The following is a 27,223-nucleotide window of genomic DNA, read 5'->3' as shown; positions in this document are numbered from 1 at the left end:
TAAAAAAGCATAAAAAACACATACATATTATGCATCCCATCAGTTATAATGAATTCCGCAATTTTTGTGCATATGTTGCGTTTTTTTCTGCGAAAAAAACGCATCGCGGTAAAAAAAAAAGCAGCATGTTCATTAATTTTGCTGATTTTTTGCAGATTTCCCACTATATTATTGCATTGGGAACCATCCGGAAAAATCAGCAACAAATCCTGACGTGTGCACATAGCCTTAGGCTACTTTCACACATCAGGTTTTTTGCATCAGGCACAATCCGACGAATGTTGGAAAAACCGGATCCGGCGCAGATTGTGAAAAACTGATGCGACTGATCCGGTTTTTCGACGGATCCGGCTAGCATATCTAGATCATTGGATAAAAAAAAATTTGGAGCATGCTCAGTTTAAAAAAAAATGGAATCCGGCGCCGGAATCCGTCATTCTCCGGATCCGGCACCTTCCGGCTCCCATAGGCTTCCATTCTAGCAAACAGCTGGAAGCGCTGGATAAGGCGCTTCTGGCTTTTTCCCCGGAGCCAAAAAAACATTGCTATGGACGTTTTTTCCAGAAACCGGAAACGGCAGATTTGCCAGATCCAGCGAAAACCGGACAAAACGCAATGTCATCTGGTGCAATCCGGCAATAATGCAACTCTATAGGAAAAAAACTGGATCCGGCGGCAACATTCGCCGGATCCGGTTTTTTGAAATTTAGCCGGATTTTGCCTGACGTCAAAAACCTGATGTGTGCAAGTAGCCTTAGGGTTAGGCCTGCAGCGGTCTATGCAAGTGCTGGGCAGGGTGTACGGAGTAACCAGAACACCCAGAGAACAAATTCAATAGGAAATTCATAGAATCACGTAATTATAACACTCAGCAAGTAGCCCATAATACGTCATACTGTGCCGACCTAATGTTACGTGCCAACAGTAGTTCTTTTAGAACACCTTTTAACACAGGTATGCAGGCATATAGTAGCAGTATAAATACAGATTCCAGTGTCAAGGATTGGACCCACAATGGGCCCTACAAGCACTGAATGGGGACCCAAATGTTGACAATATTTAAGGCCGAGGTGTGAAAGTGGCACAATATGGCACACAGACCTCATTTATGAAACCGAACCGAAAAAAAATTGCCAATGTTACCTATTACAACCAATCACAGGGCAGCTTGAATTTTTCCACAGCAGATTAATAAATAGAAGCTGAGCTCTGATTGGTTGCCATGGACAACAGGGCCTGTGTGATTTTTATGAAAATATGAGCCCAAAGCAAAAGTTTAACTCCAGGATAACGATGGGCAAAAAAAAAAAATCACTTAATAATACAATATGGTCTTGATACCTCATCTGGGATTAACTTCGTTATAAGGGGGAATTTGTGTTTTTTTTGTTTTTGTTTTTATAAACTGTTCTGCCACTTTTCTGTCAGTATAATGGCAACTCCAGGAGCAAGCGGCCATTGTTCAACAAACAGAGCTTTATTCACCATCAACCAGGTCTTGCCAGGGCAGATGGCGCACAACACTGCCAATGTTAACTGGCATGCCCCAAAGCCATACACAAGGCCTAAGGGATCCTGTATATAAAATGAGTATTGAGGGAGAAGGGGCATTGTTGCCATTAGCAACCAATCAGAAATTACATTTCTGCTTCACAATACATTTTAGAAAATGCCAATCACTGGTTGCTGAAAGCAAAATGGCTGACTCATCTTTACACGAGACAGCCATATTTTGGGGTATATACGGACACCAATGTGGACGGATGGTGGCCCTCCTGGCCAGTACTCACAGCTACATGGGAGCTTGTAAGTTAGGGGTCACGAGATCGGCAGTCAGTCCAGGCACTGCTGTCCATATACAGACCTGTGACATGGCCATCGGAATCTGGCCCAAGGGAGTTTTGATACAGAAGTCTAATCGATCATAATACATGGCAGAGCCATAGTAGTGTCTGTAATTCTTGCTGCCTTCCTGGAGCCTTTTCCTTACTACCTATTTTCCATTATTTACACAGTCATGAGAGAGATATATATATATATATTGTGATGTCTGGCTATGTAACTCTTAAAAGACATTTCACAACATCATAAATGGTTTAAATTGCCTCTAAAAACAGCTGCTTTGCAATTCACTTGCTTGTGAAAAAAGGCGGGATTTTTAATTTGTGTACTGCTCCTACTGCAGAGGTGGCCGGTAACCTAGGTAATATCAACAGCTGGTCTTCTAAGCAAGGAGCACAGCGCTTACAGGATCCTTTCTATACCGTTTGTACGAGTTCCTAGTAAAGGGGTTGTCCAGGACTAGTCTATATATTTTTCGTACTTTTGGCCTAAAAACTAACAAGTAGATAGCTGATAATAGAGGCAGCTACCGCCTGTTCCACCCAGTGCCGGCTCACAGCAGTCAGTGACCTCTCCTGTCGGCGATTCACATGCTGCACATCAACAGAGCAGCTGTTATTCTTCTGGGCTGCTCTGCAGACGTCATGCTGATTGACAGCCAGCTCCCTGCAGTTAGGTAATGTGGAGCCGGCTGTCAATCAGCATGACGTTGGCAGTCACGCCCCATTCAACAAAGTAGAGGCTCAGAAAGCAAAGCTGCTGAATTGCAGGCAGGAGCGGTCTGTGACTGCTGTGTGCCGGAAGAGATCAGATCCAGGCACAACAGGCAGTTATCAACTACCTTCATTTTAGTTTGTAGGTCCATAGAGGGGAAAAAGAAAAAAAAAAAAGTATATATCCTTAATAATCTTTTAGAGCTGATCACACAGGTGGGTCCACCCAGTGTCAGTGCCCACGTGGTTCTTCGATGCTGTAGAGTTAAAGCTTCTTCTTCTAGCAGCATCAGAGAGCACAGTTCACAGTCCAAACTGTCAATCAGGAGCCCACTGCGTCCCAGCAAGCAGGGAAGCGGTGTGCTCCTGAATAATAAAAATAATTCCACTCCGTTAACATTCTTTAAAATGAGCGTCGAAATATTAACTTACTTTTTTTTCTTTTTTTTTTTTAATGAAACCTCGTTAGTTTTTGGAAATCTAGTTTTGCTCCTACTAAACCATTGATTCCAATCTCGGACTTGTACTTGTAATCCATTCAGAGAGGCAGGAGCAGCGTTCAGTGTCTTCTTCTCCTGTGCGCCAAGACATCAGGTGACATGTTTCACAAAATCATCCGACATTTAAATACAGCATTGGATGAAAACCAGAATTTCCAGCCAAGGAAATCTTTTTGTTCTTTTATAGAATCCAAAAGGGATAAAACCGCTGGATGTCTAGCGGCGTCCACCTGCGACTTTAGACACAGCTGTGCTAACTGTGCTTGTAACAGAAACATTCCAGACAGGGAAAATGGGGATATTGAAGCCCGAAGAAGTGGTTATATTGTATGGCAGACATCTGCAGGGGTGGACAGTGCAACCACCCTGGAGGCACAAGTCACGTACACAGTATTGCGGCATAGTAGAGGACGAGATGGGCTTTTGTTGCCACGGTTGTTTTTGGCAGAAATGGCAAGCAATGAACTGCCAATAGAAAAGGGTGCGTGACCCGTTCCCTGATCTGCGAGGGGACTCTTAATTTTAAAACACTGCCTGCTGGGAAAAGGCTGATGTCAGCCCTAAGAGCAGAGCGTTTGGAGAGGATAAGGGGCTCTTTGTTTTCAGTTGAACTGTGAAAATGAGAAAATGGCTCCAGTCTGACAAACAAGAAAACCACACAACCGTAGGTCAGGCCTGGACCTCTATTTAAAGCCACAGTGCCCCATTAGCGTTACTCTTGTGTCTACAAAACTATGTTAAAAAGTTAACAAAACAAAAAAAAAATCAGAAATGAACTATACAACAAACTAAACGAAGGGACAAGAGTGGGACAGACCATGGAAATCCATGCCGAAAAGAAATGGAAGTGCTGCAGACCCCAAGTGATAAAATATATATATATATATATATATATACACACATATACACACACACGTATATACACACACACATATGCACACATAATATATACATACACACACATTAGATATGTATTATACAGATGCAAAAATGTATACACATTTTATATTTTGCTGTGCTACAAAATTACACACTAATATATATTACACACACATATCATACACATATACATGTATGTCAGATAAATGGCATACATTAATATATATATTATACACACGTGTTGTGCTTCTTTCAATCTACAAATGAGCCAATGGTGAAAGTTCCAAAACAACCAGGATATTTGGGTTCTGGGTTAAAATCCTGTACAATTCTAGACTAGGCCCAGTCATAAACTTTCATCATCATTCTTCAAATTGACGAAAAACAAAATATGAAGTCGTCATGTTGGCTATGGACCCATTTCTCTTTGCTTAATTCATTCATTCAGACACCACAATTATTGTCCATGTCACATATCAAATTAAATATTTTTAGACCAAGGAACAAAAAAAGAAAAAAGACAGATTAGGGGTTAAAAATAAAGACCAGCACATACAAAAATAGGGTTGTGTTGAGTCAAGGGTAAGGGGCAGCAAAGGCACCGCTCCATTCCTTGTTGCTAAATGCAGAATCTTAGAAGTGTTTTATTACAGCAGGATTTATTCGCTGCAGTCGTTGGGAAGAAATGTCAGCTCGCATCCTACTCAGAAGTGAACACAGAATTATTCTAAGACCTACACATCTCTAGGGCACAGTCAGTACCCATGCTTAAATGGTTTTTCACTTTTTTTGGAGGGTAGGCTAAGTACTATAGTATTGGCCAACGGAGTGACAGAATGTGACAGTTGTAAAAATGGACATGCATCCCCTCCACCCCAACTGCCTGTCTCCTTCCCCACCATCCTGTAGACTATAGGCCCTCAAGGGCAGGGTCCGCTACCCTCTGTACCAGTCTGTCATTGTTAGGCTGTTCTCTGTAATGTATCTGTATGTGACCCCTCCTCATCTACAACCCATGGAATCAATGCTCCTCTAAAAATAAATAATAATAAAAAAGTCTGCAGGAAAAATGGGCATACCCAACTGTCCAAGAAGGTGACAAGGGGGTGGGATACTACAGTAGTCACAACTTAAGAGGCCGTTTCCAAAAACAAACCCTACATAAATAAGGAAATCAAGTGTTCGGATCACAGTATCACAAGAATCTCGATGGATGAATTAATACATCATAGCAAATTGGTAATGGGGGCAAAAAAAGGGACTGAATAACAAAGGGGTAGTAAAGAGTTACTACTCCGTTAACCCTCTTGTATGCCATTTCTTGTTTCCTTGGAAGGAGACACATGGTGGAGGAATGTCAACACTTGCGTAAAAGCAAAAAATATAAAGACGGACGGCTGATTCTCTTGGTTCTGAGCCCTTATTGTTTCGCTACCTTGGGCTCTGGCTAGCCAATTTGTAACGCATTCCTGGGCTGCAGACTGCCGGCCCAGTCTGTGACTAACACTGCCATGATTTATTTGAGGATAAATACAACACTGCCTGTCCTATGATGGATGGGAGCAGGCCAGAAGCCGAGGAATGCCCGGAATGTGGCTCTACGCTTGGAACTCCAACAGCCAAGCACAGTTCTCAGTTATCAAATGACCTCTGATCGCTTCCTTCACAAAGGAATGAGCAGCATCTTGACATCCAGCCTCATGCCAGCAAGAGAAAGAAACATTCAAGGGGCATCGTGAAATCTTTCCTGCCCCGAACATTTGTTGGGTGGCTTTATTCATCCACAGCGGCCTTCCTGTGAAGACGTATGCTGAAAAAAAAATACTGACGACAACTGCAGGGGCTCCTTGTGTCAGCTGAGCAGCTGTGCCACCGTATGGAAGGGTGGGAGGGAGGTGAAGCCGGTGGGCCTCAAAAAGGACCAGGGTGACATTTGGTGCAGGATACTTTTACTGGGTAACCGATACCAGACACAGGTCTAATCCATAAGAGGAGGAGTGTAAGGGTCTTGTTTCTGCCCATGTTTAAGTTATTGCCAAGCATACCAATTGTCGTCAAACTTTCACGACCTGGGTGGCCATGAAAAGGCCACCATCACAGATCCACAACCATCCAGATTTGCCATAATAGATTTTTTTTATATAAATAATCTATGTATAATATACAATTCGGGACTGTTGAGGATCCCATTCTGAAGACTCTATCCTAATTCCTACAGGTCTCTACATACAAAGAGCACAACAATGGAATATTTTTATATAGTCCCTGTATGAGGGCCACAAAATACATACACACAGCCATTTCTAAGATGACAAAAATATCTTGGCACGGAAGAGTGTATTTTGACCAAATTCTACATTTCTACAGGTCAACGAAGCCTCCAAGGAATTGGAACCCTTACAAGATTCATGAACTATAAACTGAGCGCCAATAAGCAAGGAGTTAGATTTTTTGTGTCATCAAGATGTTTAGAAAGCTCAAAATTAATATTAAAGAGGTACTTACAAGTGAGGGGAAAACATCCGGCTCATTTTCAAGACATGGTCATTTTCACAGTCTAGTTCATCATCTCCTTGGTCCATGCTGCACTTCCTCCTTTTGGGGCTGATAGGCGGAGGGCCCGTCCGATGATTGGTGAGTGAAGGCATCGGAAGAGGCTGCATCCTGGGATCACTCCGTAACGCTGCTTCTCCTGAAAGAGGTGACAAATGAGTATATTAGATTAGTGTGTGGTTGTCTACAGACACAGCTGTCAAACCAGAAAGTGAGTTTTCTTGTATTTTATACATCATTAACACTTTAAAGGGCTGTTCCAAAAATAGCAAGATTGGAATAGAGATCCCAAGAACAGGAAGTCTGGAACCTAGGCTCAGTAAAAGCCCCATCTTGAGTGAAGTGGAGGTGAGCATGCTCGACCTATGCTATAGTTATTGTCTACGGAACGTCCGGAAATAGTGGAATACTTCTTCCTCCAACAGTCCTGCAGACCATCAACGGAGCGGAAGTTGAGCACGCTCACCTTCTCTTCATTCAAGATAGGGATCTGAGAGCCCAGTTACTAGAACTCAGTTCTTGGGACCATGTAGCGTCCCAGAGGTAAGTTCCCCAACGATCATCAAGTTACTCTCCATCAAATATAAAAAGGTTTATATTATTATTAATACCGTTATGAACATATCCATAAAAACCAATGCCTCTCTTCTGTTTCCCGATCAAAAGTTTGATACAAGGAATCTCCGGTCTAGAGGAATATAAAATCCAGTTTTTGTGAACTGGTCATACATGTTCATGTCTTCAACGAAACGTCCCCTTTAATAGTAGAAGTTTTCTTATTCTGCCGAGTGTATGAAACCTCACACTAGAGTTACCATCAGAATCTGCGGGACGCCAGACGGCACAGGGAATTATTTAACCAGAAGATGTGAAGTGACCCAGAATACTCGGAGATCTGGCACAGATAACAGACTGGAACTTTCCATCTCACAGCGGTCGGGATGGCGAATAATCAAACCTTGTACGCTAGGTGCTCGATAACGCTTTCCTCATTTAACTGCATGCTTCTCCAGGGATATATTGATTTTCTCTTTTGTGTGTGTGTATTGACAAGTGTCAGACCATAGTAAACTGTACGAATCTTATCTAACGAGCACGAAATAAATGGATTTCTAATTCTTGACTCAAGTATAAGCAGCATCCGTGCCGTGTAGTATTTTAAATAGAAATGGTCAATAAATGACAATTCTGCCTCTACTCAATTAGTCAAATAATTGTGCAATGAGGTGGATAAGGCTTGTAATCTATACATAAGGTGTAAGGCAAAAGCTTCACTAATTAAAGCAATGTGTTCTCAAGTGTTTATCTTATGTCAATGGACGCCTTTATATTGCACAACATATCACTTGTTAAAGAAAGAAGAGCAGCTCTGGAGCACAAAGTTCAGCTCTAATTATCTATGAAAGTTAATGAGCCCATACACATTAGATGATTGATGATTCACCCACTTGCCACCCCAAAATTGACAGGTTCAACTAATTTATCTAATGTATATATGAAGGGGGGCTTAACTTTCAATTCACAGTTATTGCAGAACTTTGAACTCCAGAGCTGCTCTTCCTGCTTTAACTGTGGATTGAAAGTTAAGGCATACATACATAGTTTGATAAAAGTCAGCCGAACTAGCCGATTTCTGGGAGATCAGCTGATTGTCCAATGTGTTATGGGGGCTGTCCAACATATGATGTCAGACGGGGGCAGACATATCATTGGTCCAACCTGTGCAGGCCCATTTTCCACCTCCAAACTAGGCTCAAGTTTGCTTTAGGAGGAGTTATTGGACTGCAAATGGCCCATATATTGTTCATGAACTGAGGGCCTTTTCGGTCTGTGCCCACCAGTGATGTCAGGGTAGAGAAGGATCCAGACTTTGGAATTTCTTCAGCAGTCTATTGATCCTTTTGTTCGGTGGAGATAAGGCAAACAGATAAGTCTGGCAGCGGTTCACTCAGAGAACACTGGGGTATTCAGCCTAGCCAAGAGCTTCTGTGTATGAGGGAGTCAGCGGTCAGCCCAACGATCTTTCGACCAACAGCTTTCTTTTAGTGTATGGCCACTTTTAAAGCCATATTTAGGGCAGCAGGGTGACTCAGTGGTTAGCACTGTAGCATTCCAATGCGGAGGTCAAATCCCACCAAGGACGACATCTGCAAGGAGCCTGTATATTCTCCCCGTGTTTGGTGTTTGGGAGGAAATCATAGGAAACTCACCAAAAGATATACTGATAGGGAATCTAGATTGGGAGCCCCAATGGGGACAGTTCCGATAATGACTAATGTGCTGTGGAATTCATGGCGTGAGAAAATAAAGAAAAAAAAAAAATTTAGAAGGCGTTTTCCTGTGGCCTCCCACTAGGATACCCCATTAAATGTGTTGTCCGGTCAAAACCGATAAGTCTGCAGTCAACTCTGTGTGACTGTAGACTTATGAATCCCCCCAGTGCATGCATTGTGTGCTGTGGGGATTCACCAATTTCAGACCCGGGAACAGACGGTATGCATGAGTTATACATACTCCTGGCCAGTGGGCACAGCCTCGCTCTCCATACACTTGTATGGAGCGAGACCTCACCCTCTAGTTGGTCATGTCACTGGTTGGGGCACGGCATCGGCTCAATACAACAGTATGGAGATAGGCTGCACCCACTGGCCAGGAGTATGTATAACTCATACATAACCTCTGGTCCAGGGTCCAAAACCAGCAAATCCCCGCAGCGCACAGTGCGTGCACTGGGGGGATTCATAAGTCTGCAGTTACACAGAGTGACTGCAGACTTATCGTTTTTGACCGGAAAACCCCTTCAATTATAAATTTGAGGGGCCAGTCTCCCAGGACTCTTCCCAATCAGCCATGAATTGGAGATGTGTGTGGGGTCCTACACATTCACCCAAGTTGAATAAATGGTCTCGGAAAAGTGCAATGCCAATAAGGAGAATATGCAAATTATCTCTTCAGAGAGGAAGAGGACTAGAACTCTAGCGCCACCTATAGGAAGTAGCAATCCTAAAAGTCAATATAGACTCTCTAATGAGCTTTGTCACATGACTTCGGATAAAAGCCAAAACCAAAATCTTAATTGGCAGACACTGTGCCCCTCGTCAGTGTAAAGTGTGAGATCTGGTTTGCTTGGGTGGGAGGCATCTGACCGAGATTCAAGGCGTAACATTTCTCCTTACAGAGAACGACATGTCAAGCCTGACATGCCGGAATGAGAAGACTTTAATGCAGAAAAGCTCCTCTGCAAAATATTTAAATTGTCTCCTCAGGGTATGTGCACACGTTCAGGATTTCTTGCAGAAATTTCCTGAAGAAAACCGGAAATTTTCTGCAAGAAATCCGCATTTTTTTTTTTGCGTTTTTTTTCCGTTTTTTTCGCTTTTTTTAGCATTCTGCAAGCGTAATTAGCTTGCAGAATGCTAAAGTTTTCCAAGCGATCTGTAGCATCGCTTGGAAAACTGACTGACAAGTTGGTCACACTTGTCAAACATACTGTTTGACAAGTGTGACCAACTTTTTACTATAGATGCAGCTTATGCAGCATCTATAGTAAAAGATAGAATGTTTAAAAATAATAAAAAAAATAAAAACAATGCTTATACTCACCCAGACATCTCATCAGCGGCGTCCGTTCGTCTTCCTATAGCTGGTCTGTGCGCACAGGACCTAGCGTGACGTCACGGTCACGTGAGCGGTCACATGACCGCTCACGACCAATCACAGGACAGTGACGTCATCGGCGAGGTCCTTCGCCGCACATCAGCTACAGGAACCGAACGGCAGCGTGCAGTGGAGGCGGGAACACTGCGCGGGACATCGAGGGTGAGTATATCGCTATTTTTTATTTTATTTCTTATTTTTTGACCACTTATATGGTGCCCAGTGCGTGGAGGAGAGTCTCCTCTCCTCCACCCTGGGTACCAACCGCATATAATCTGCTTACTTCCCGCATGGTGTGCACAGCCCCGTGCGGGAAGTAAGCAGATCAATGGACTCCTAGGTGTGCGGAATCCCTGCAATTCCGCATTTTTAATGAACATGTTGCTTTTTTTTCCGCTATGCGATTTTTTCGCGGAAAAAATCGCAACATTTGCACAAAAAATGCGGAATACCTTGTAAATAATAGGAGGCATAGGTTAGCGTTTTTTTCGCGTTTTTATCACGTTTTTATAGCGAAAAAACGCGAAAAAAAACGCTAAAAATCCTGAACGTGTGCACATGGCCTCAGAGAGGAAGAAGACAAACACTAGTGCTACCTATTGGAAGTAGCAATCCTAAAAGTCAATATCGACTCTCTAACGAGCCTGAAAAAATGCATCTGGAACAGAACTGGAGTATGAGGGACACACATTACCAAATGTACAGCGCAGAGCCTGAATGAAGGCACAACCTCTTCATTCAAGGTGCTGCAAGTTGGACCCAGCCCAATCAGATACTTTTTCCTAGCCAAAAGATATATCAGTATAACACTTCTAAAGCCCCCGTCACACTAAGCGAGGTTGCTAGCGAGATCGCTGCTGAGTTACAAGTTTTGTGACGCAACAGCGACCTCAGTAGCGATCTCGCTATGTTTGACACGTAGCAGTGACCAGGCCCCTGCTGTGAGATCGCTGGTCGTGTCGGAATGGCCTGGACCTTTTTTTGATCGTTGAGGTCCCGCTGGGTAGCACACATCGCTGTGTTTGACACCTTACCAACAACCTCGTTGACTACAACGTCACACAGGAGGTCTGAATCGTCATAATAGCTGCCATGTGACAGGGTCACAATGACCAACGACATCGTTGTACAGGTTGCTACAGGTCGCCGCATCGCTGCTGCGTCGTTGGAAAGAGCTCACTGTTTGACATCTCACCAGCGACCACATAGCGACGCAGCAACGATCCCTGACAGGTCGTATCGTTGTCGGGATCGCTTTAGCGTCGCTAAGTGTGACGGGGCCTTAACCCTATATAAAGCTACTCACTAGTCACCCAACTGCATATTATACCGCAAGCAGAAAAAAAATACTTAGTTGTTGATAACATACAATTAGTCTAGCTAATTCAAGGTTTACTAATGGTAATAAAACCACTTCAGATGGGAACACTGAAACACATATTGTCCACTATATTCTGACACTTTGGGTTAGGTCCTGTCGTGCTCATCAAAGCTCAATCTATTACAATTCATCCAAATATGCACACAATAGCACAATGAGATGGATACTAAGGCGCGACCATGGAAAGGAAGAAACAAAAAAACTTTTTTAATTTAATTTGTTAGTAGATGTACTAAACTTATCGCGACATTGGCCGTAGAGAACATCATCGATAGATCAGCCACAACACATTCAGAGTCCATGACATAACCTTTTCCCAGTAAGCACACTGTTATACCTTTACCTTCAGGACTTTCTTCAGTCACAACCAATAAAGTAGTTTATGATTAGGTAATGAATGACAGCCGTGCCATATTTCCTAGGTTTATTACATGTCACCCAAGCACTGGGTGATAAGGGAATCCCATAATGCAGCGGTGACATTGCTTGCCTTTGAATGTGTAACTCCTGAGCGAGAGGTTAATAAGTAACAAACATTATGTAATAAGAAAAACTTTACATAGTGTTAGACAGATCGTCCTAGGTCTACACATAAAAAACAGCCTGGGACAGTAATAAAAAAAAAAGAAAACTCGGCAAATGATACATAATAAAAACTAACAGGACTCCTATAAAAGTGTCCAGCATCCACACCAGGGATTACAGATATTATTATAGTACCATTTATTCCATGGCGCTTTACATGTGAGGAGGGGTATACATAATAAAAACAAGTACAATAATCTTAAACAATACAAGTCACGACTGGTACAGGAGGAGAGAGGACCCTGCCCGCGAGGGCTCACAATCTACAATTTACTGGATGATCATTGTATGGATCCATTTCTAGGCGTTTTCTGGGGAAGTACCATATACTTTAAGTGTTGTTGATCAGAGGAGAACAAAAGGGCAAAATCTTATAGGAGCCTCATGAAAAAAATGTCTAATATGTCTGGGGGAAAAAAACAGTGGTTTGGATTCTTTTTAAAATTTGGGCCGACCCCCAATGATTATGAAAGATTGAAGACTTGTCAATCAATGTGTATTCTTGGCATTGCAAATCTTCCTCATTTAAAAGAATGGGGCCATGCTACAGTAGCCAATATTGCCCATGGCCAAGAGTAGGGTGGTTTTATTAGGAAAAAGAAGTCTGTAAAACAGACTTCCTTTTTTAAGGGGGATTTTCTAGGAACATAAATTGAAGATCTTCCTTAGGTGGTCTGACCCAGCTTGCTTTAAGCACCAAGGCCCCCTTTAGTGTTTTTCCAAACACAAAGGCACATCTGTAAATCCAGACCTTTTTTTGTAAGCCCAGACATCCCCCTTAAGTGTTGCCTCACATCCATTTCCTGCTGTTCACTGTTGATATGACATTCTTGGTAACACCCTCATGTCAGGTCAGAAATTCCACAGGGTTATGCAAAGTATTTTACATCTACGTAGAGATGAAGAACTACAAACTGGAAGTCAGGAAACATACACAACGTAAAAAAACAAACTGAATCAAGAAATTTGCCATCATGTGGCCAATACTAAAGGAAAAGGGGACATTTTAAAGAGTTACCATATTCCAAAAATCAGCAAGTAAGATCACCGAGTGTCCCAAGAATGAGGCTCTTGGCGCAATTCAATTTTTACGGGATTGACTGAGAAAGCCAAGCGCAGAGCTCCACTACCTCTGACAGTCCCATGAAGAATACACTGTGTGCAGAATGATTAGGCAAGTTGTATTTTAGAGGATTATTTTTATTATTGATCAACAACTATGTTCTCAATCAACCCAAAAGACTCAAATATCAAAAGGTTAATATTTTTGGAAGTTGGAGTGTTTTTTTTTGTTTTTTTATTTGGCTATCTTAGGAGGACATCTGTTTGTGCAGGTAACTATTACTGTGCAGAATTATTAGGTAACTTAATAAAAAACAAATATATTCCCATCTCACTTGTTTATTTCCACAAGGTAAACCAATATAACTGCACAACCAATGTTGTGACCAATATAGCCTCCTTTCTATATGATGACACTCAGCAGCCTCCATCTATAGATTTTGTCAGTTGCTTGATCTGTTTACGATCAACATTGCGTGCAGCAGCCACCACAGCCTCCCAGACATAGTCCACCTCTCGGAACAGTTTTCCCTCCCTGTAGATCTCACATTTTATGAGGGACCACAGGTTCTCTATGGGGTTCAGATCAGGTGAACAAGGGGGCCATGTCATTATTTTTTCTTCTTTGAGACCTTTGCTGGCCAGCCATGCTTGGAGGCATCTGATGGAGCATTGTCCTGCATGAAAATCATGTTTTTCTTGAACGATACCGACTTCTTCCTGTACCACTGCTTGAAGAAGTTGTCTTCCAGAAACTGGCAGTAGGTCTGGGAGTTGAGCTTCACTCCATCCTCAACCCGAAAAGGTCCCACAAGTTAATCTTTGATGATACCAGCCCATACCAGTACCCCACCTGCACCTTGCTGGCGTCTGAGTCAGAGTGGAGCTCTCTGCCCTTTACTGGTCCAGCCTCTGGCCCATCAAGAATCACTCTCATTTCATCAGTCCATAAAACCTTTGAAAAGTCAGTCTTAAGATATTTCTTGGCCCAGTCTTGACGTTTTATCTTATGTTTCTTGTTCAAAGGTGGTCGTTTTTCAGCCTTCCTTACCTTGGCCATGTCCCTGAGTATCGAATACCTTGTGCTTTTTGTTACTCCAGTAACGTTGCAGCTCTGAAATATGGCAAAACTGGTGGCAAATGGCATCTTGGCAGCTTCACGCTTGATTTTCCTCAATTCGTGGGCAGTTATTTTGCGCCTTTTTTGCCCAACACGCTTCTTGCAACCCTGTTGGCTATTTACCATGAAACGCTTGATTGTTCGGTGATTACGCTTCAAAAGTTTGGCAATTTCAATACTGCTGCATCCCTCTGCAAGACATCTCACAATTTTGGACTTTTCAGAGCCCGTCAAATCTCTCTTCTGACCCATTTTGCCAAAGGAAAGGAAGTTGCCTAATAATTAAGCACACCTTATATAGGGTTTTGATGTCATTAGACAACACCCCTCCTCATTACAGAGATGCACATCACCTGATTTACTTAATTGGTAGTTGGCTCTCAAGCCTGAACAGCTTGGAGTAGGACAACATGTATAAAAAGTATCAAGTAATCAAAATACAACTTGCCTAATAATTCTGTACACAGTGTAAATGGAGCGGAGGTGCAAATGATCAGAATTGTTAGGAGCCCCGGCGGTCACATCCCTAGTAATTAGTAAAAGTATATTGAAAACCTCTCCAATTTTGTTTGATTCAAGTAATTTGCCTTTTTTTCTCCTCCAATTGCAAAATGGGGCAATTTTAGAGCAACTCAATGTGTTCCTATGGACAGAGTTGCCACCAGGAATTTCAGGGCACCATACTGGCAAAATTTTCAGGCCCCTTTGAGGCCTAGGCTATTCATCAGCTCGGTCTCCACCCCGCAAACCTTCCACAGTTTCACCACCCAATCATGGAAAAACTTCACTTATGCGCCACCAATCACACAATATCCGTTCGCATAGAACAGCAGATCACATACACAGCCATCAGCTTTTTTTTTTTTTAGGCGAGCAGGGAGGGGAGCACAAGAGGAGTAGTAGGTGGGTGGGCGAATTGAAAATCGTATGGGGGAATGGGAGCTCAGACGGGCGAGTGGGTAGGCATGCACACCTCATCACTTTCAGGCCCTCAACTCTTGCATAAATTTGCCGCAAGGGCCCAGGGAACGCTGGCAGCTTAGGAACAGAGTATGGGCCAGCAGTGTTTGATGTCAAAAAATGCCAGACACAGCCGGTCCCCTCTGCTGCGGCCATACAATGTAAGTTGCTGTGAGTGACTGGGGCCCCGAGGATTAATAGAAGTAAAATAATTAGCCCAAGCCCCAGGATGCCATGCAGTCTGCCATGCCGTTTATACAGTGGCTCGGCTGAGCAGTGTGTCTCACCCAGTCTGAGCCCCCCCCCCTCTTTGCTTCTTCTCACCGGGCCCCATACACTAGTAATTGCAGTAATGCCCAGATGCCCTGCCTACGGATAGCTTATCGTAATCATTCTTTATAGTTGGTGATAAAATGTCTAGTTTAGCTTAGACCTAGTCTTAAATAGAAAATACTCTAAGGGCTCACCCTCTAGCTATACAAAATGTTTGCACATCCAGTTTTAATAGCCTTGTAAACAGCACTATTCTAGTACACACAGGTCATACAAATTAAAAAAAAAAAAAAGGTTAGTCATGAAATAATCCAAGACAATCCACAATTGTGCAAAAAGGGATTGTGTAAGTAATAAAACTATTGGAGTCTGGTTCCACCAAAGGATCATTGTTTTCCTTGGCTAGTCCAACCCAGCAAACGTGCCCAATTGTTTTATTGATATTATATATAGGGGATAATGTATGCCACTGAGAAATTGTAGAATTTCAAGAGCAAACAATTAAAACTTCAGATCAAAAGGCCCCCTTTTAGGGCCGAAGTCAAAATCTCATCGAAGGCAGATTGTTCACACTACAAAAAAAAACAAAAAACACAACATATCCACCCTTTCATCTCGAAGAAAGCAACTAGTCACTTCCATAACGCATTCCAAAAAGGGTGATATGACCAGACTTTAAAACCAAAGCACATTCTCCCACACAAGAAATGTTGTACCCCATCCAAATTCTCATCGACTAAAGGCAAGTAATCAAAGATGAGCAAAAGCTTAACAGCCAGAGAGAAAGATAACGGCAAATCTTCATCTTTTTTCCGTGGAAAGGAATGACTGTAATAACCCGGGATGGAACATAAATAACAGCAAGTCCACCAAAGATCCTCCATCAATTAATCATGCAAAAAGTAAGGCAGAAAAAAAAGCAAAAGTTCCAATCCACAAATACTCCAAAATAAACATCTCACATCCTCAATATTTTTCTTCGGGGAAGTGAACAGTTGTGGAGATCTTGGATATTCTTTTAGCTTATGCCCACAAGAGTAAGATACCCTCAGTACCTACACAGAACTACGTTGTGTTCCTCCCCACCATGTATAAAGAAAAGTTCCCTCTTCTAAATCCAGATGGAGCAATATTTTTACACCAATTAGCCATAATAATAAACCACTGACAGGTGAAGTGAATCACATGGATTGTCTCTTTACAATGGGTTTTATCAAGTATAGGCAGCAAGCTCAAGTTAAAGATGTAGAACATCATGTGGGTGGCTGGGTGCGTGATCACTCACCCAGGGAAAAGATCGTACTATTAGAAGGAAGCAATGCAGCCAGTGGTGAGTGAGATGATCTGGGAAATCTTGGGTCCAAAACATTATGTGGAGGATAACAACCTAAACATAAATGGAGAACAAGTACGCTCCTTCAAACCTATCGACAGTTTCAGCAATATACAGTGCCCCACAAGATTGCAAACAGTGTGCAGAAATTGTTTAAGGATCATGGTAGTTGACGTGGCCGCCAAAGTCAATCTCAATCAGATTGGACTTCTTTTTCAAGCCCATAACAGAGATGCTCTATGGAGATGCAACCTTACCAGATAAAGGATCTGCTGCTACAGTCTTGGTGCCAGATACCGTAGGATGTAATCAGTGGTCATCAGAAATTTGTGGTCACTGGATGGGAGACCTGTGAACAACCTTTTAGCTTCTAATATCAGCGGCTCCTGACTAGCCGGCCAAGCATGAAGTCACATGAGCCAAATTGCAAAGATGATGTTGCACCAGGTTGTCAAATCAAAAGTGAAGCCTGGGATGAAAAGGATTTTTAGGGTTCTCGCCATCAATTACTGACATGGCCAAAGGACCGGGTCTGGCAAATCAGTTTGGACTAATCTACTCTGATCTCTTGACAGCATTAGGGAAAAATCAATTCCAAAGCTTCTCCTATACTTTGTAATGTTAAACGCATACAGCACATGGATGCCACCTTTCTGCTGAATGTGTTTTACACGGTTCCATAGACTTGTATTGTCCATTGTCTTCAGTGCCCTGTCTCTTAGGCTGGCGTGCGGCGCTTAGCTGAACAGGGCTCCCGGCTCTTTCCTTATTATTGTGGTGGGCACCGGCACTGTCTGAGCCCGATGTGGCCCGGCAGATATACCCTGGTGAATCGGGGTGCAGATGGCAGTCCTGCACCCGATCTCTCCCTAGGCCAGGGGGTCTGTCTGCTGCAGTCCGTAGCAGCGCCTGCCCTGCTGCTCACACGCGGACGGTGGGGACCTCTATGCAGCTTCACACGCTTTCTCCCTCAGCTTCCGGACAGGTTCCCTCTCTAAACACGCCCCCTCTTCCTGAGTCATGGGGCCTGTCCAGTCCCCGGTTACTTCCCCCAGGAAACAGGATGCAGCCTCAACAGTTCCAGGCCCAGCTCAATACAGGTACTTGCAGCCTGGCCTTCCTCCTTACAGGCGCATACAGAAAGTTCCATTTCATGTAAATCACAAGATCATGTTCTGGAGGAAGGAGATAAGAACACCCATGAACATCTTATCACTTTGCCAAAACTTCAGCCTGAAGCTATACTTATTATTACATACATTATTGCACACTTACTTAACAACCTTCAGTCGTAAAATTATTCCGGAAAAGTGGCCAGGTAACAAGGGCATGTCCCAATATGTTTAACTTGCCGTAAGCTCAGGAATAGAACACACCACATAAAGAAAGGACGATTTCCAGACTTTCCATTAGAGACCCTCAATTTTAGGAGTTCTCGCTTGGTAAACCACATCCTGAGCTGCTAATATTTACAGCTACAACAACTTGTAACATGTATTTTATAATCTTCTAGTCAGTAAGAAGGTTTCAGCATGCCGGGGCCCATCTCCTTACATCACAGCTTTTTATCATAAGGGTTGGTGAAGAACAGTGTCCAAACTCTATTGAGGGGATTTGTCTGGCCTGTTGGGACCTGCAGCAAATTCCTGAAAATCATCAGCAAGGCTGGAGTCTTGGGTATGTTCATTTAGATTAGTGATATGTAAGGCTCCAAGTAATACAGATTCAGAGACACGTGTCAAACATTACATGAACATGGAAATTACACAAGGGTAACATGGAAAACAATCATCTATATGCGGATAGAACTCAGAATCTTGGGCTCCAGTTGGCGGATTACCTACTTGATCTTTGGTATCTAATGTAATGTGTATTAACTGATGATATCACTGAGATGTCACTTATTTTTAGAGACGGAATAGATCACATTATTTCTAAGCTAGTGGGAAAGTGATCATCACAACCCTGGTAATAGCATTACTTGCGATTTCGGCACAAAGCACCGAAGAGTCACATGCATGAGAAATAGTAAGCACGGATTTAGGTTCGCATTCCAGGACTGTGAAATTCCAAAAGGGGGGAAATTATTTACATCCTAAGCTATAGACCGCCAAAGTATTAAAAAAATTTGGGCTAAAGAAGAGAAATTGTATTAAAAAAAATAAAATAAAAAAAAATTATGTAAATTTCCAGATAAATAGTAGCCAGTGCCACCCCATGGGTTTGTCCTGCAGAGATGACATCTCAACTACCCACATGACCACTACAGCCAATCACTGGCTTCATAGTGCACCTAGTTAATGATTGGCTGTAGTGGTCAACTGGTAAGCCAGGGGGAAATTACTGCTACACAACAGTGGGGCACCGTCAGATTTAGGAGGCAAGTAATTTGACAAATTTTATTTAATTTCCCCCTCTTGGTCCAATTATGGAATAAATTTGGAAAACCCATTTAATTCTGTTTGGATGCTTTCCATCAGAACTCTTTTGCAGAAAGTTGGATAAAAACTTCTCTCACAGGGCCATCCTAATTATACACACGTGGGATATTTCGTTTTTAGCAATTTCTGCAACTCAATAAGTTTCAGTCATTTGAAAGAGGTTGCTTGGATGGCAAGCACATGGATTTCTGCAAATCCCATCAGACAGTAGTACAGGAACAGCTGCAATCGCAACATCAATGTTCAGGCTCATTCACATGTCCACATTTCACGTCATAGTGCCATCTCTGTTTTTCACAGAGAGAAATCATAGCTATGACAGTTTAAGGGGCTGTTCATATAAAATATCTGACTTTTTTTGTCTACCCAAAATAGAGGCATGTCCAATATTGAGGAGAGTATGGGTCGGTAAAAAATAAAAATTTGGACAGCACTCACATGCCATTCGTGTGCTACCTATTAATGGACTGGTTGATAAGAGACACTTGAGAAACTTTATCATCTGAGAAAAACTGTTCAGAAGTCTGATGACTGTTGAAACTCTGTTGACTCTTTAAAATAGGTCTGTTTTTCTCCTATGTGAGAACGGAAGAGGACAACATGGTATCATCTTTTAGGAAAACCAAGGTGTGAAGTTAGAGGAGGGTTTTGGACAACCTTATTTCTGCTTTTAGGTTTCCTAAAATGCTACCCCTACACCCATGATCATAAAATATCTCATTGATTTTAATAAATGATCCCAGTCTTCCAAAACCATCTCAGCTCTAATGTCCCAAAAGGGCAGAAGAGGAAGAGAGGTTTCTACACCAAAACAACATCACTCATTTTATAGGAAAGACTATACCAGAGGATTCTAGCCTCCCATGCTCTTCCAGGACATTATTGATTTCATACCCTAGTAGAAGATGCATTGCTATGGTTATGCGTTTCAGAAGTTTGACCCTTTGCAGGCAGTTTCCTCTGTCACCTATGTAAGTGATTTGATGTGAAATGTAAGACATCACAAAGTGGTGAAGATGAAAAGGAGGACATGTTCTGAGGAGCCATGATCAAAGCAAACGAGCTGTTATTCCTCTCTAAACTTCAAACATTAATGCCACGATGGGGTTAGGTTTCCAGGGTAGACATCGAGATCAAAAGTTTAAAGTACTTTTCAGCTGAAATAATTACTGGTATTTTTACACTCCATTTAATCTGTGCCTTTGATGAAGGAGCTCTGCAGACAGGGTCCACAGTTTGGCTTTATTTCTTTTCTCCTTAGATTTACTTAGCGATTGTGCCTAACGAAATGGATAATGGCCAAAAACAGGAATTTTATTATTTGTCCAGCAAAAACTTCTTGGAAAACCGAGAATAATTAAAATCTGTTTTATGACGATTATTAAATGACAGCGTGGCCAACTGTGTTTTTAAAGTCTTAAACCGTAATGATGAAAAGTTACCCATACTCAACAGAGCCTATAATAATAAAAAAGGGTTGTCTCATGAAGACAACAACATCTAATCAGGGCCTACAGGCATCTAAGAGGGAACATCTTCAAATCGCACTTCCTCCTCTAAAATGGAGCTCACATTCTGGAAGATCCAATCCTCCTTGTATCAAGTGGATGGCCATTCATCTAAATGGCTGCCTTGTAACACTATAGGGGAATTGCATGGCTTCCCCATTGTTTCACCGGGCAAAAATCAGCTGTTTGCCAGAAACCACATTTCTAATACAACCAAAGCGACTACAGACCATTTTTCTCAGTCTGGAAAACCCTTTTAAACTAGAGGCCACCAAATCCTTATTATGTGGCCAAGACAGAACAAACTTGGCTTGAACCAAGGTTAAGGAGAGATCATGAACAATATTGGACCCCTCTCCATGAGCCAAAGTGGGAGCCACAAAGTAAAGGTGGCTCCTACCCTAATGGATCTGGCCAGTCCATTGCATTACATCGACTATCCTGTGCTGAGAAAACATAGCCAAAAAAATTTCTAGGTTCCGGAACTAGACACAAAAGGACCAGATGATCTTCCAGAGACCACCCATATAATTGGTGCTATACCACCTAACGCTACATTAGCAAGAAATTGGTAAATGTAGGTAGTTCACTCTTGGCCATCTCTCTCCCATCTGCTACTTGCTTTGATCCTGAATGAAGGTCATATACAGCCCTATGAGTCAAGGAAACATGAATGATAATTTTAGGATAGGACCTCACAGATAAAATTCTAACTATGAGAACACCACCTAAGGGAATTTCTAGCCAAGGGCTCATAAAAAGCACTAACGTATAGAAGCTGTATCAGCAAATTCTTGACTATTCTCGTACATTACTTCCATTTCTGTGTCAAACAAAAAAGAAGAAAAATTGTAGCATTCCAGAATATTTATAGGTTATCCTGACCTATGGTAACCTAGATTTTCTATAAAGAACTGAACCTGCATTACGGATCTGATACATCAAGACTTGCGTAGTGACCGTTGGAAGCATGAAGCACCAAATTCATTAAGAGGTCCTGGTAACGCTTCATCTTTTGGCTGCTGAACGACACCACAAGAAATGTTCGTCAGCCAGAGACTGGAGTACATTTCGGTTATAATTTCAGCTACTTGGGAAGTAAATTTAAATGAGTATGTCAGAAGTTTTCAAAAAGTTGGCCAAGATGGTGTAAAAAAAAAAAAAAAAAGTTGCAACTCTTGATTGGGCAAAAATATTGCCACACGTCAAGCAGGTTTATGCTTGAGAACAATCATAAACTGCTCGATTAATCTGCCCAACTGCTCGATTAATCTGCCCCTATGTGTTTAAATTTTATAAAAAGGTACAACCCTTCAGCCTTAACCCTCCCAGCATAACATAAAAGGCAGCCATACAACCAAGTTGAAGGCTCAGGTGTATGGCTGCCTTTAGGTTATGTGGGGGGTGCGGGGGTTATGACTGACAACTATTCATGCCAATAGCCCACACATGCAATGGAAACCCTGTCGCTCGATTGCAAATTCTGAAAAGACTACAGTGATGTAAGCACTGCGACAGACGTATGCACCCTATAGAAACATGCGGGAATAGTTACGGTACATAAGAATTTTGTCCTGTACAGGAAAAATTAAATTCTTCATCTTTGTACAAGAAAACATCTGGGACCACACTGAACAGACTAAAAGAACTATACAACCCAACATCCATAGCTCAGGGCAACAATTCGTCAACAGGAGCCGTCACGACAAAAGCTCTAGACACATCAATGACGGATCAGTGGAGAAGAAAGGAAAGGCACTCACCACACAATCCACCGCTGTTCTATGGAATCATTGTGGGAAACGGGAGACAGTACTTATCTTCAGATATTTAGGTGTGCTGCAACAAAACGTTTATCCTGAACTAACAGTTACATACTGCTGAAAGCGTTATCGAAATGTGCTTAACACAATGTATCATCCTCATTGGTCTTCTGCCTACCTTGGCTGCAGAAGTGATGTCCTGTATATCTTACAGCAGCCAATCACTGGCCTCAACGTTACATGGCATGAGAGTGCAGAGACTGACTGCAGTGGTCACAGAGAATAGAACTGCCATAGCCAAGGTAAACAGAAGACCAGAGATAGATACGATGAAACTGCGGCATAAGTTGGAGTGACAGAATCTTCAGATCTACCATAGCTCTTCAGCTTCATTTGCATATCAATTCAAAACACTGATTTTCTAGTAACGAAGAAACGGAGTGGCCATGTAAAGGTATTGCTATACTTATCTTCGAAAGAGCTACATGCACAGGTAAATAGTGTGAGGGGTGAAACTCTGCTGACAGATTTAATTTTGGCGGAAATACCAGATGAAACTCTTGGAAGGCCTAGTTTACATTTATCCAGTGTTCTACAAAATACGGCAGGCAGACAGAACCCTGGCAAAGCCATTCAGTATAATAAGACTGAAAAAGCCACTTTGAACTCCGTTAGGCTTCTGTTCTGGTGAGGTCTGACTTTTTTTTTTTTTTTTTAAGGAAGAGATGAAGGAGACTCATCTTTGTAGGTGGACACAAAAGCGTACAAGAACACTTCTGGAACACAGGCCAAACTGAGTCCTAAGTGACTCAGTTTGCCCCATTACGCTAGGGTTTCGTCTCGATCCTGTTTTTCTGGGATTTAGACGGAAACCTCAAAGTATTGCTTAGCGGAAAGCAATGTTCAAATGTAAGCCATAGCCCAAGAAGTTCAAACCGGCTAGACCCACTGAAGAGGCCATTTCAGAACTCATCTAAAAATATTTCACAAGAATACAAGGTCACTTCCGAGTCATGAGGTATTTAATGGTTTGTGAAATCACTAGTTCTGGATGGCTAGGCTGCCCAAGAGCAGCGGACGAGTATGGTTTATAATGGCAAGACACTTTATTATATCAAGATAAGACCTTTTTTTTTTTTTTTCACATTTCTTTTCAAGAAAGAGTAAATGTAAACTCGAGAAGAACTACACAAAAGTTTAGTTGGCCTCGCTATAAAGAGACATCCGGATCGTCGACTCTTGTTACACGTTAAGCCGAAATGGAAGCAGAGACAACGCTTCTAAAAGATATCACGTATCAGGAAACGGTGATAAAAATGATCTAAAACTTTCATCAGGAAGAGAGAAACCACTGCAGATGAGGTAATAAGAGCATTGCACTTTTCACCCCTATTAGAATTGCAGGACAAGAAAGCCTTCCGGCCTCACTAGCACCAACCTAAAAAACGAGAAGCCCAGAGACCTCCAAATCAATCAACCCGAAGATTCAATCTCCACCATACTTGGGTAGTTGAACTTTGCCAGGGTTCCCGTAGACTAATTGTTTTTGTTGCAATGTATACGTTTTATTTCATGTATTCTAGTGGTTGGGACCAATGCAATGCTTAGTAAGCAAAAAACTGAAGGACAAGAATAAGTGACAATCTTCACTCCAAGTCCAAAACCTTTACAAAATGATAACTACTCCATAATGGAGTTTGGCACCGTGGAAAAAAAAATTACATAACAAATTACTGAATTTATAAGAACTCTGAACAACATTTGTGATTGTTAGTCATCCTCTTGTGTTATCTATGCCTAAAACAAATTACTATTAATTTCTCCAAGTCACAATGTATTGTGGGTGGGTGTAAAAGGCTACCAGACACTTTTCGCGACCCTCATCACACAGTATCGGGGCTGGTGACAAAATTCAACCTTTTTGGATTACGGCTTCATCAGACAAGAGGGGACCATTTGTCAGTCCCTGAAGATTTGTCCTTGGTCCTTTTCACTGAAATTAGATCAATCAACAACAATCTATTGCTTGTTTTAGCCTCTGTACACAGTGAAAAGAATTAGGTTGTATTGGATCCATCAGAACATGGTCTGAACAGCACTCGACAGACCCCGTTGTCTTATAGAGTCTGCCAGGGATACTCTGGTTTGATGGCCAGAATATTTCTTGCTGAAAAATCGTAACACATCAGTTTGTAGTATGCAAATTACTCTAAGGTGGCGATAACATTAGATCAATGTTGGGCTGGCCACACCTGCCATTTACACTCTTAAAAGGGGTTGTCCACTACTAGGACATACCCTTCTTATACTAAATGTTCGGCCCCAATAATAATAAAGCCTATACTCACCTCTCGTGCCGGCTCTGTTCAACCGATGTCGGCACTCGCGGTACCGGGGCTATGATGCGTTGGAATGACATGTGATGTCCGGTACCCAGCGATGGCATCACTGTCTCGTGAAGAGGAAGTTTGGGATCAGCTGCAGCCCTGGCTTGCTGTTCATGTTAAGTTTATCCGAAGGCAGAGACAGTGACACCAACGCTGAATGGACGCCGGCGTCACAACTCCATCACAGCCCCAGAGAGAGTACAGACACCACGGGAATGGCACCGTAACGGGAAGGGAGTATACGCTTTATCATTTTAATTGGGGCCGAATGTTTAAGAAGGGGTTGTCCCTCTAGTGGACAACCCCTTTATGGTCCACTTACACGGACCGACTGGCGGCACTAAAACACGGATCAACAGTCGTTCACCATTCTGTTTTTCGTAAGCAGAACGCGGTAAACAATGCGCAATGAACGGCCCGTAATGAATTATTCAGTGCCAATAGGCTGCCATTGTTCTCTGGCAGTACAATATGCCGCCGAGAATTATTATTTTTTGTGTGCTGCTCAAAAATAATTTCACTCAATGAAAAGGCGTTTTATTTTTACTCCGTCGGATGATCAGCAGCCGGTTTACACTAAAAAATTATAATCTTTCAGTATAAATGTACGTTTTGGCTGGGCTTACACTATACAATTTGCAGTTTTATACCGCCCGCTGATTGGTGGTCTTTCAAATAGGCTGTCGGCACTTATGATGTGCACTGAACGGCAAGTAATAGATCATTCTGTGCGCATAGGCTGCCATTGGTCTCGGCAGCACAGGACAATGTGCTGTACAGAACAATAAGTTAAGCAAGTATAAAAGATCATATCACTCAACAAACAAGACTTTTGTTCATTCGTCGAGGTTATCAGCGACCTGTTTACACAGCACGATTATCGTAAAATGAGCTTTCCTAGGAATAGTCATTTCCAATTATCATGCAGTGTAATTGCACCTTTAGATTCTCCACAACAACAAATGTTGTGGTGATAGAGGGGTTGAGCATGTTGGTTTTTAAACATGCCCAATCTCCTTTTATTGTCAGGTTATATAAGTCACCTTCAGGGGCTAAAGCTGGCCATACACATTAGATAGCTGTCAATTGTTCAGTCGACAGCCATCTTTCCCGACTTGCCCATACACAGGACCACTCTGCTCGGCAGAGCGCTCCCATACTCTCCATGAGAAAGCTGCTGCCAGACTCCTCATCGAGAACGAGGATCAGCCGCTGAAATTCCAATGGCCGAATCCTTCCCTCCCCTCCAAATCTGTCGGGGGAGAGTCAAGAAGCCTACAGATTAGATGGCGAGCCAACCAAGGCGAAATCAGCAGGTGTGAATGACTTATCTAACGTGTAGGGTCTGCATTTTTCCTTTTTCATACCACAAAAAAAAAAAAAAAGACACATGGCTAAGCTGAGCATCCATATGAGTTTGGGGCCAGAAGGAACAGCTGTCAACTAAACAAGCATTCAGACAGCAATCTAAGCTGTATGGACCACTTTACAGAAGTGTTCATATGTACCATTTTTCTACAAGGCAACATTTCTCAAAATACTGGCAAACCTGGCACAAAAAACCGAGATGTCCCAACAAATGGCAGCATGATTTCTTTTGTTTGAGTATGTCCATAAAAAAAGAAAGAAAAAAAAAAAAACGTTTCGCCACGCCGAGGAACCTCAGAGGTTAATGTTTTATGAACAGTGACAAACCGCAGAAAATTACCTTGCACATCATGTCTGAGCAAACAGACGTCACAGTACAGAGCCCACACCACCCAGGACCGAGAACACAGAATACTACGCGCATTGTTTCTACAACATGTTCTCTATGAAGACGCCGCACAACCTCGGGATTGTGGAAAATGTTAATGAACAGAAAGGTCACCGCGGAGCATATCTCCGATCACGGCTTTGTCGCTCTGCACGCCACACAACAAGATCCATTGTTTCAACACTTCATTACAAGGCAATAATAGTGATGAGCTGGACTGGTTTATCCCAGCAGTGTCCTCTCCTGCCCTTGTTGGCCCTCAGGGTACAACAACCACGACTCAGGTTCTCTACAGAGCTGTGGCCCTCCAGCTGCTGGTGGACACAGCCAAGTATGTGGATGTCAGGTCCTGCTGGGAATTGTAGTTTCTGCTCCTGTAAAACCATCCGTTTCGTAATTCCTCCTGCCGATATTTCAATTAATGCTATAGTATTGTGTAGACAACGTTATATTAACTTTCAGAACATTTCCAGCCTGCAGACGCTCTTCATTTACAGACATGTTTCTACA

At 42.4% G+C, this 27,223-nt stretch overlaps 1 protein-coding gene across 4 annotated transcripts in view; it reads right to left on the bottom strand.

Annotated features, from left to right (window-relative positions):
- The window catches only part of VGLL4 (vestigial like family member 4), a 77,463-nt gene that overhangs the window by 8,255 nt on the left and 41,985 nt on the right, over nucleotides 1–27,223 (bottom strand). For all 4 annotated transcript variants that reach the window (XM_077276687.1, XM_077276685.1, XM_077276682.1 and 1 more), the window contains one exon: nucleotides 6,440–6,626. In XM_077276687.1, the coding sequence (XP_077132802.1) occupies nucleotides 6,440–6,597 (158 nt within the window). In that variant the 5' untranslated portion in view covers nucleotides 6,598–6,626. The remainder of the gene's footprint in view (nucleotides 1–6,439; nucleotides 6,627–27,223) is intronic.

Source organism: Ranitomeya variabilis, chromosome 8 (assembly GCF_051348905.1).
Source record: "Ranitomeya variabilis isolate aRanVar5 chromosome 8, aRanVar5.hap1, whole genome shotgun sequence".
Taxonomy (NCBI): Eukaryota; Metazoa; Chordata; class Amphibia; order Anura; family Dendrobatidae; genus Ranitomeya; species Ranitomeya variabilis.
This window is presented reverse-complemented; position numbering and strand designations above follow the sequence as displayed.